Below are 11911 nucleotides of genomic sequence, written 5' to 3' on the forward strand. Positions count from 1 at the left end.
TCTCCACATCCTCGCCAACATTTGTTGTTGTTCAGTCTTTTGGATGTTGGCCATCCTAACTGGTGTGAGGTGGTATCTCATTGTGGTTTTAATTTGCATTTCTTTGATGATTAGCGATGTGGAGCATCTTTTCATGTGCCTGTTGGCCATCTGAATTTCTTCTTTGGAGAAGTGTCTGTTCAGCTCCTCAAATGGCTATTTCTTAAAGCACCAACTACACAGGTTCTTTATGTCTGGATGTTCATTTCTGTCTTTCCTCTAAGTCCAAGAATGGAGAGTGAGGAGTGAGGGTGGCATGAAAAAATGTTTGTTTTTTAATGAGTGGTTAGTGGGATGGAAGAACCAACCTCACTTCTATTGGTGAAAAATGAAAAGAGAATTTCTGGTTGTATCTGTATGCTTTGGTGTTGGGGGACTGGGGGAATGCAAGGGGAAACACACTGTAGGGAGTGGCCAAGAAAGGAAATTGGCAAAAAAGGAAATAATCATAAAGCAGTAAAAATCCTTCATTAATTTTGAAGGACAGCGAACACACTAATGATAATGAATATGAAGCTACCGGCATAAACCTGTTATTATAGTAGGTGTTCCATATATTTTAGTCTTCCTAAAGCACCCCTCCTCCATATCCTGCCAGTGAACCTAATGTGAATTTGGTATTCAGGGCAGTTTTTAAAACAAGAGACAGGCAGACTTACTTACTGGCAATATTTACAGGAGTAAGGCTAAGAGGACTCATTCTAGGGTGATAACTGATACCTAAAACAAATGATAGGGCTGAGGTAAAAATGAGATGAGGTATAAATGATTAGAAATATTACTGTAAAGCATTTTAATATTCAATGATACAAGGACAAACTTCTTTTATTTATAAGTTGTTCATACTGAAGTGATCCCAGTGAAGTAATAGCTAAATAAATGAAATGCAGAGGGTAGGAAAAGTTGATAGCAACAAAGTAAATGAAGTCAATATATATCATTTTGATTACAATATATCAGAATTCTGGGGCATTCCAACATAATTTAAAAACATACTCAACCCTCACTTGGCTGTAAGGATCTCAAAGCCTGTAAGGCAAAAGCGGCAGGGCAGTAAAGTTTGTGTGTCAGTGTCAGTGAACAGAACGCTGAAACTTAGATTGCAAGCACAGTTAGTTCTGACATCTTCTTTTAATCGATTTATTTAGATCAAAAAGAGAAACCAATTTCTCTTGCAACTTCACTGGAAACCATTTTGAAATTCAGAAAACCAAAAGGCATATAGCAAAAACACCCCCACCTTATAATATCCAAACTTTTTCAATACCTTTGCATTTTATTCAACAGCTACTTGAGAGAGCATTCTTGAGACATCAGAAGACTTAACAGTAAGTGAGCTATACGAATTAGGGATTGCCTTAGGCAGGAGGGTGAAGTGGGAGACTTAGAGTGTAACTCATCAGAGTTTTCTAATCCCTTTGCCCATCTCTAAATTGAAAAGAAACCTCCAATGGAACAAAGAGGAGCCACTGGGGAATGGGAAAATAAATAGAAATAGAATCTAGTGTTTCATCTAAAACGAGTAAGAAATGAAGAGTAATGGATATTTAAAGTGCAGGTATCTTGCACTGGACAGTCATAGTCACCTATGTCGTGCAATGGCAGGGGCGGGGGCAGCACCCTCAGTGGGAGTCTCATAAGGCAGAGGGCAACAGAGGCATCTTTGCTCATTTGCCCAGTTTTATAATATTGTGATCTAATTTACCTGTGCATGGTTAAGTAGATTCACAAATCTTACCTAGGTTCAACTGTCTAATCTATACAATTTGGACAAATAATTTAAAAGATTCCTGCCAAGAAAATGCAAATTATGGAAAATACCAACAAGAATAGCCACCACTTATAACAACAGCATGTATACCAGGCCTGTCCACAACTCAGCAAGTGGGGTAGGTGCTACATCCCCCTGTACAGATGTGGAAACTAAGGCATAGAAAAGTTAAGCAATTTGTTCAAGGTCATATAACAGTAAGTGATGGACCCAGAATACAAATTCAAGTCTTTCTGGTCATAAAGTCTGAGTTTTTAACCTCTACACAATAGTGCCTCTCATAGATAATACTAATCTCAAAGAACATAATCATCTTAAGGATAACACAAAAGTGCAGCCACCTTGGAAGATAGTCTGACAGTTCCTCAAAAGTTAAACAGAGTTACTATATAATTCAGCAAAGCTACTTCTGGATATTTACCCTCCAAAACTGGTAATAAACGTCCACAAAAAAACTTACACATGAACAATCATAGCAACAGTATTCATTATAGCTAAAAAGTAAAAACAACCCAAATGCTTGTCAACAGGTACTGAAGAATGGGTAAATAAAATGTAGCATATCAGTGGAGTGGAGTATTTGGCAGTAAAAAGTAGATACCGGCTGCAACATGGATGAATCTTGGGGATATTATGCTAAGTAAGGGAAAACAGACTCAAAACACCACATATTGTATGACTACATTTATAGGAAATGCCCAGAATAGGCAAATTTAAAGAGAAAGTAGATTAATGGTTGTCTGTGGCTGGGAGGGTGGAGGAAAACGGAGAATGACAGCCAAGGTGTATAGTCTCTTTCTGGCCTGATAAAAACGTTCTAAAATTGTGGTGATGGCTGCACAACTTAGTGAATATACTAAAAACCAGTAAATGCTATGTTTTGAATGGATAAGTTGTATGGTATGTAAGTACCTCAATAAAGCTTTTATTTTAAAAAAGTTAATAGGGTAAAATCCCACTGTGATGCTCTAAAATTGGGGTCCCAATATTCAATTTCATAAAATGCAGGATTTTGTTAATCTACGGCAAATAAAATGGCTAGTACAGACCTGCTGAAAATGATATGAGTTAATCATATCTGAATTTTCATTACCGGGGGTGTATTACTGAGTTTCTGTTTTATCCCTAAGAAGATAAATCTAACAATACAAACCCAAGTAAAAAAGTAACCAGCTACTTATTCCTAACAAACTCTCTTAGACATATTAATAGGTTAAGAGAATGACAATCTAATGTAACCAACAAGAAGTCAGTTAAAAAGTTAAAAACTACCCATACACAAAAGTAAATTTGAAATGGATCAAAGACCTGAATGTAAGCCATGAAACCATAAAACTCTTAGAAAAAAACATAGGCAAAAATCTCTTGGACATAAACATGGGTGACTTCTTCATGAACATATCTTCCAGGGCAAGGGAAACAAAGGCAAAAATGAACAACTGGGACTACATCAAACTGAAAAGCTTCTATACAGCAAAGGACCCCACCAATAGAACAAAAAGGCATCCTACAGTATGGGAGAATATATTCATAAATGACAGATCAGATAAAGGGTTGACATCCAAATATTAAGAGCTCATGCACCTCAACAAACAAAAAGCAAATAATCCAATCAAAAAATAGTCAGAGGAACTGAACAGACACTTCTCCAAAGAAGAAATTCAGATGGCCAACAGACATATGAAAAGATGCTCCACATCGCTTGTCATCAGAGAAATGCAAATTAAAACCACAATGAGATATCACCTCACACCAGTAAGGATTGCCACCATCCAAAAGACAAACAACAACAAATGTTGGCGAGGATGTGGAGAAAGGGGAACCCTCCTACACTGCTGGTGGGAATGTAAATTAGTTCAACCATTGTGGAAAGTAGTATGGAGGTTCCTCAAAAAACGCAAAATAGAAATACCATTTGACCCAGGAATTCCACTCCTAGGAATTTACCCTAAGAATGCAATAGCACTGTTTGAAAAAGACAGATGCACCCCTATGTTTATCGCAGCACTATTTACAATAGCCAAGAAATGGAAGCAACCTAAGTGTCCATCAGTAGATGGATGGATAAAGAAGATGTGGTACATATACACAATGGAATATTATTCAGCCATTAGAGAAAACAAATCCTACCATTTGCAACAACATGGATGGAGCCAGAGGGTCTTATGCTCAGTGAAATAAGCCAGGCAGAGAAAGACAAGTATCAAATTATTTTACTTATCTGTGGAATATAAGAACAAAGAGAAAACTGAAGGAGCAAAATAGCAGCAGACTCACAGAACCCAAGAATGGACTAACAGTTACCAAAGGAAAAGGGACTGGGGAGGGTTAGTGGGAAGGGAGGGATAAGGGGGGAGAAAGGGGGCATTACGATTAGCATGCGTAATGTGTGCGTGGGTCACGGGGAAGGCTGTACAGCATGGAGAGGACAGGTAGTGATTCTACAGCAACTTACTGTGCTGATGGACAGTGACTGCAGTGGGGTATGTGGGGGGAACCTGGTGATGGGGGAGTCTAGTGAACATAATGTTCCTCATGTAATTGTGGATTAATGATACCAAAAAAAAAAAAAAAAGAAAAAAGTTAAAAACTATCAAAACTATCTGAAATATATAATCACATATACAATGGCTAATGATAAGGTTTTTTCCTAAGTATATACTGTGCCTTGAGATATTAGTTAATAAAAGTATGAAGCCAGCACAAGGAAGCAGAGGAAAACATTTTAAAACACTGTTTATTTCATTTTTACTTCAGCTTTTATTACTTTTGTATATGTTTATTTAATTACATAATACATTTAGCAAAATAGTACAATATGCCATTTGTAAATACATATGTATATATATAAAAGGCATGTCCAAAAATCTCTTTCCCAGAAAGTCATGTAATGGAAAAAGACACTATAGCCATTTACTCAATTAACAGTGCCTGCTGGGGTAGGCAGGAGAAATACTGAGATGAATGAACTAAGGGCCACAGGAGAGGGAGGAGGTGCCATGATGAAAATGGGAGCACTAAGTGGGAGCCTGAATAATGAAAAGCCACTTCATCCATATAATGAAGTTATACCGATGGCAAATAAGCACATGAAAAGATGCTCAACATCAGCAGTCATAGAGAAATGTAAATTAATAAAGACACCACTATACAGCTGTTAGAATGGAGAAAACACTGGCCATGCTGTGCTGGTGAGAATGTGGAACAAAAAGAGCTCTCTTACATTGCTGATGGGAATAGAGAAGTTAAACATACACTTAACATGTAGACCAGCAAATCCCACTATTAGGTACTTACCCAAAAGAAATGCAAACATAAGGCCACATGAAAATATGTATGCTTTATTCATAATTACCAAAAACTGGAAAATGTCCATCAACAGAAGAATAAGCAAACTGGTGGTACACCCATAAAATGCTATACTGCCTAGCAATAAAAAAGGACTACTGGTATGTGTAATAACATGGTTGAATCCCAAATGCACTATGCTAAGTGAAAGAAGCTGGATTTTTCAAAAGGTTACATATTGTATGATTCCACTTACATGGTATTTTGGGAAAGGTAAAACTATAGTGATAGAAAACAAATCAGCAGTTGCCAGAGAAGGAAGGGGAGAAGGGAATGACTGAAAAAAGTTTTGGGGAGTGGTGGCAATGTTTCCTATCTTGGTTGTGGTGGTGGTTAAACAACCGTATGCCTTTGTCAAAATTCACAGAACAAGGGTGAATTTTACTGTTTGTCAATTGTAGCTCAATTAAAAAACTGACTTAAAAAAATGAGAGGGCCAGTCCAAGACCTCCAACATTCAAGTAGTAAGGACTGAAAGAGGGAATGAGGAAAATGCAAAGGGGGAGAAACTGATAATGAAATTTATCAAGAAAAGTTCCCATAACTAAAAGACAAGTTTTCCAGATTGACAGTGCCCACTCAGTGGCCAATGTGCAGTAGAATGGATGAAAATAGACCCATACCAAGATACAGAAAATCATGGATTTTCTGAATGCTAGAGACAAACAAAAGATTCTCCAGGCTTTCAAAGGGAAAAACAGGTTACACCAGAAGTCAGAATGATCTCAGACTCTCAACAACAAATACAGAAATCTAAAAGACAGTGGAACAATGCCTTTAAAAATCAGCAGGAGAACAATTTCCAACCTACAATTCTACTCCCAGCCATACTATTATCCAAATGATAAGAGAAAAATAAGATAAATTCAGAAAAAATTTACTTTCCATACTTCTCCAGAAAGCTAATGGATGGCTCCACCAAATCAAGAAAGATGAAGAGAGGGAATACAGAGAGGAGGGGATCTGATACAAAAGAGAGAATCCCCAGGATGAAGGGAAAGGGAAATGTGCCCTCTCCTCCAGCCCCAAAGTGAGTTGCACTCTTAACATAGGGGGAACTAGTTCTGTATGAAGCAGGCTGAAAGACCTGGGGAAAAGGGGATTCATAGGATACTTGATGTGTCAGAACATCCTGAGATAAACCTTAGACAATTGCAAAGGGCTTGGGTTTGATTGGTGATAAAGTCAAAGAACACAAAGCAAAAACACAAGGCAATTCTAAATTCCATAAACAGCTAAAAGTATTCATAAGTTACTAATAATATAAACATGACATACTGATCAAACTAAAATTACAATATAATGTATATTATACAACTAATAAAATATATGAAATTACAATTATGTTATAATGAAAAGATAGGGAATGGGAGGGTGTGAATTTGTGGTAGAGAAAGGAGGTTGGAGTAAAGTCAAAATCACTAAATACCTAAAACTGAAAATTCAACAAGTAGCAAAAAAAGCACGTTATTTAGGGAATGAGGGGGTCAATGTTGTAAATCCGTTTCAAGAGAAATAGTCTCAGGGGAGGAAAAAATTGGTGGCGGTGGGTACCAGTTTTTAAAACTACTAAAAAAAAAAGACAAAGTCCTTGTTCTCGAGAAATTCACTGAAATAAGTACTAACAGAAGTAGGTTCAAAGCAATTGTCAGAACTTAGAGTGTTTAAGGTGGGAGAAATTAATTCTACATAGAAACGTTTAACTCATCTTGGTTACTGTGTATCAGGCCCAGAACAAGTAGATCAGGAGAGGACTTACTGACTGTCGAGCCTACCGAGTCAATCATTCATGATCACTAAGCAAGCTGAGGAAGCACACAAATAGGAGTAAGCCTGAGCCCAAGAAGATCAGAATCGAGAGGTTAGAGAACGACACAAAGATTATTACTAAGGATGCAATTTACAAGCAATCCAGATTCCAGGAAGACAAGCAGGAGGCTGGACTTCCTTATCGATGGGAACGCTCACCTGCGCTTATGTAACCCAGGAGGCGGGTAGGTAAACAAAGCCAGGTCAGTGTCCAGGCTCCATCCCCACTCGCACCCCTTCTGCGACACGGCCAACGTAAGTTGTGTCCTTTCCCAGGAATCTGATGCCCGGCCAATACCGACCCCCTGACCCTTTTACGGCTGAAGCCAACTCACCGACTCGGCCGCCGCTTCCTGCTCGTCCACCGCCAGGGCCCACGAGTCTGTGGCCATGGTCCCGGCGCGGTTGGGACGCCGGTGCTGATGGACTCGCCGCCTGCGCCGCGCGATCGTGGGCTCCCGGGGGTCGCGGCGAGACCGGCTACGGTTCTACCGAGGGGGGCCGTCATTCGCACCGGCGTTGGGGACCGGAAGCGGCGCGCCGCCGTGACGTTTAAGTCCGCACCAGACGGCAGCACCTCCTTCAGTTTAGGCTGAGGCTTGTTGCCCTCGGACCCTCACCCTAACCGCTGTTCAGCTCACGCTTTCTTATCTGACGTCCAGAGCTGCAAACTTAGGTAGTTATCTTAACTTGCCTGAGCTTCTGTCTAAGCTGAGGAAGCACACAAATAGGAGTAAGCCTGAGCCCGTGAAGATCAGAATCGAGAGGTTAGAGAACGACACAAAGATTATTACCAAGGATGCAATTTACAAGCAATCCAGATTCCGGGAAGACAAGCAGGAGGCTGGACTTCCTTATCGATGGGAACGCTCCACTCAAACCACTGGTTCTCCAACCAAAGAGGAAAACCACATAACGCTCGCACAGTGGCACAGTTCATACAGATTGAGTACATAAAACCCAAAACCTGTATTACAAGATAACGGTAATCACCAAAATGCATATCGGAACAAGCTTGATCTTTTTTCCCTCACTTTTCAGGTTGGTAATTTCAAATGCCCAGATGTTGGCCAGGGTGTTGGAAATCAGCCTTCTCAGGCCTTTTGGTTAAAAGCTTGTCCCATAGACTATGTGGCAACACCACTTATAGGAATTTCACCTTGAAAAACATTCAAGGAAGGTGTTAGAGAAGTATGTTCTAAGTAGAGGATCAGAAACAAGAGTAAGAAGGTTTGTATAGCTGAACTGCACACAGAGACTGACAAAAGCCAGGAATGAAGAGGCTGGTAGGAGGTCGATGAAAAGGGCCATGCAGAGCATCTTAAGGAGCAAATGAGTCCACCCCAGGGAACCCCTCCCCATTTGGCTTTACTTTTGGAGTTAGCTATGCCTGGGTTACAATCCCAGCTCATCCATGTGAGGGTTGTGTGACTGGGAGAATATTAAATATGAAAAAATATCTTGGGATTTTAGAAGGAGTAAAATAGGGATTAAATGTGGCACTTGCTTTTCCTTAACTGGAATCAAACAGACTTCTCCCTTGTTACTCTAGAAAGAAGCTGGGCATTTTCCTGCAGCCTGATAAAATGAATTCCCACTTTTCTCACTTTGCTAATGTTACACTACAATAAATAATTTCAAGCACCAGTGGCTCTACATAGAGTTTTACATAACTGTATTGTATGAGTAAATATGGAAAAGGGTAGAACAGTTCTGGGCCATGATTTTTTTTTCCTGCACTCATTAGGGGGTTAATTTGGTGAAGATACTTTTGGTTTCTACAAGAATGTGTAAAAAAGAAAAAGGCAAACTCACAGCCCAGGAAGCCACGACCTACATTTCATCATGTAAGAAGCAACCCTGGGGAATATTTTGCCAGAGAAATTTTGTTGATCACAGAGCTCAAAAAGGGTCAATAATATTTTTTTAAAGTTTAATGAGGTCAAAAATAAATAATCCAAGGTGCAGGCCTGAATATAATAGGATTCACTTGTGCAGAAAAAAAATACAAACCCACATACATGTGTGTACATACTATAGGAAATGTATAAAGTACACACAAAACTAATAACAGTAGCTGCTTCTGGTGAGGGGCAATAGAAGCCTGGGGTGGGAGAAGACTTCCTTTTCATTGTGTATACTCCATCCTCTGAAATTTATTTTTCATATGCATGTTTTCCTTTTAAATTTTCAGTATTTCAGACGAGCAAGAGAGGTACTAACATAACAAGCATCTAGGTTCTCACCTCAGGGCTTAAGAAATAAAACAAGATTCAACTGAAGCCCCCTGGATCGCCATCCCAAGAGACAGCAGCTCTCTAGAATTTGTGCTTATCTTTCCCATACAAGCTTCTTGGATGGATTTTTCTATTTAAAAACTAAAAATAAGCATCAGGATTCTAAATTCTCCTATGTTAACCGCACCACCACCCCCAGCCCCGCCTGACACCTGCACAATGCTGAGACTCCTGCTAAGAAGGAATCAGGTTTCCAACATGGGGTGTGGAGGGAGGAACCAGGGTAATAAAAGTTCCTGGATTTGAATTGCGCCTCCGGCATTTACTTGCACTTCAACCTCCGTCTCCTCTGAAATGGTTAAGTACCCATTACACAGCTCGAAGATTCAACAGATCACAAGGTTAAGGCCATCAGCTAGCGCCTGGCCTATGGCAAAGGCTTGATAAATACTAGCTACTATTATTATTCCTGCCCTCCCTGCACACCCACACCCCCAACCCGGGATGGGGTGAAGAAGACGCCTAAATGTAGAAAAAAGCGTCTTGTTTCTACCCTTAGAGATACTCACGTCGCCCACGGGGAGGACTAGAGGAAAGCTCCCCAGGACACGGCCCTGGATGCGTCCAGTTGCACCGGCCATCACCACTCAGCATGGCGGTTACCTCCGCCAATGGCCGCTCACCGCCAGAACGTCATTGGCTGAGGCCTAGAAGCTGGTCCTTCAGCCAATCAGTGGAGGAGTCGGCACAACCTCGGAAATGCGCGCACAGATACTGGGGCAAGAAGCGGAGTCGAGGCTCAAGAAGGCGTGTAGATTGGTGTATTTAGCTTTGTTACATTTTGCATAAGGTCTGGCTCCCAGCTAAACTGAGAGCTCTAGAAAGGCAGAGTAGTGTCTTTTCCTTAAGGTTGATCTTCAGGGACTAAGGCACAGTAAACACTCCTTTGGTGAATAAACAGATAAGTAATGCACATCCTCTGTGATAGATTCAACTTTTTCATCTTTACTTCTAACAAATAGGTTAAGCTCATCCTCTAGTTAAGGCCTTGCTACTCCAAGTGCCTTCCCGGCACCACCATTGGCCCTGCACCTCAGAAGCATCGATATTATGTGAGCCTATTAGAAGTGCACAACCTCAGACCTCACTCTAAACCTACTGAATCAGGATCAGCATTGTATGATCCCAGATGATGCCTATAGCACTTTAAGGTCTGAAAACAGCTGTTCAGTTATGCCCATTCTATTTGACAGCAAATAAATTAACATTCCAAGTCCTTTTTATAAACGGGAAAAATAGTTTTGGTGCCATGGAAGAATTAGAATCTAGGACCGCTGTGGGGAAAATGGAACTTTCTGGCCAGAATTCTCACTTGGCCTTAATAGCGCCCATTGTGTAAATAACAAGAGTATGTTTGCACATTTACGGGATGTTTGCTGGTGATAAAGCTGCTGGTCAGTCACTACGAGCAGCCGCCCCGGGGGAGGTAGAGAGGAAACACCCATTCTCTCCTTTGCCTGTGTTCATGTAATTGGTCAGGCATCCGCCAGTCACCAGGGACCTGCCCACAGAGTTGCTCCTGGAGCGTGGGATCAGGGGGCTGGCTGCCATGGGGAGAGTGAGAAAACTGTGGAGCCCCAGTGCTCCTGGAGAATTAAGCCTGAGCATGGGAGCAGGGAGCTTGGAAGGTGGGGAGCAAGGAGAGACTGAGACCTACTGCCTAGAGGATTAAGCTCGTGCTGGGGCACAGGACCTATAGCCGGCCTGGGGAGCACATTTGAGCCAGCTGTGTGTACTGAGCTGCCTGTGACCTGCGTGAGAATAAACGTGGTAACTTCCTTCACCCCCAACTTTTTGCCCTTGCCTTTCTTTGTTGTCAACGAATTTATGGAGAACTTTCCCTGGGTGGGAAACCTCCTCCTGGAGCTACAACTACATCCTCCTAAAACTAAGTATATTAGTTGCTACCTTGAACCCCTGTTATTTTCCTCATGCACCAAGGTGAGGTTCCATCAATGTTCCACTGCATACATACAGCACTCATTCTTACCTAGAGGCCTATTTGCTTAGCCCAGAATGTTAGAAGATTCCTAAAATACATAATTTACATGTTGCATTAAGACAGTTTTCCTTGTATTATATAGATGATGTTATCTGCAAGAGAAAAATAACAGAGAATTGAATAATACATGTAAAAAATTTATGTTTAGAAGAATGTGAATTTGGGCTTCAGTGACAATTTCTCTTCAGGTGTATTGGCCCATATTGGGTGAGTGAAAAAACACCCTCTTAAAAACCTGTCCATGATTCATTCATGAAAGTGCTATCCTAACAGCAACAACTCAGGCAACATAGCCAAGTTATTGAGACTACAACCCATATTATTTTATTTTGAAAGTACAATTTGCGCAACTTTGGCTTTTTATTTTAATTGTGGTGGCACAGAAGTCTGACCCATTTCTTGTTTGTTTAGGCGTAATAATGCTATTTTGCACCAATTTGGAACAAACACTTGTCGGTCTTGACTTTACCCTTAGGTGTTTTAACCTCTGAGTGACTTAGAACTGTTAAAGCAGGCAATAATAACTCTTCATAAGGTCGTTAGGATCAAAAGCTTATATGGGTACCTGTTGCATACCAAGCAAGACTCAACAAATGTTAGGTGTGATGATTATTTTGAATGAGTTGCTGTGAACGGAGGAATGAA

The 11911-nt window shown here is 40.7% G+C and overlaps 1 protein-coding gene across 3 annotated transcripts in view; it reads right to left on the reverse strand.

Moving 5' to 3' along the window:
• Positions 1-9913, reverse strand: part of LOC118932961 (ATP-dependent RNA helicase DDX19B) — a 29287-nt gene extending 19374 nt beyond the window's left edge. For 2 of the 3 annotated variants that reach the window (XM_057493207.1, XM_036926890.2), the window contains exon 1: positions 7303-7513. In XM_057493207.1, the coding sequence (XP_057349190.1) occupies positions 7303-7359 (57 nt within the window). In that variant the 5' untranslated portion in view covers positions 7360-7513. Of the gene's footprint in view, positions 1-7302; positions 7514-9773 lie in introns of those variants that run through there. The other variant, XM_036926888.2, reaches the window with a different exon arrangement.
• Between the last annotated feature and the right edge of the window lie 1998 nt (positions 9914-11911).

This window comes from Manis pentadactyla, chromosome 15 (genome assembly GCF_030020395.1).
Source record: "Manis pentadactyla isolate mManPen7 chromosome 15, mManPen7.hap1, whole genome shotgun sequence".
Taxonomy (NCBI): Eukaryota; Metazoa; Chordata; class Mammalia; order Pholidota; family Manidae; genus Manis; species Manis pentadactyla.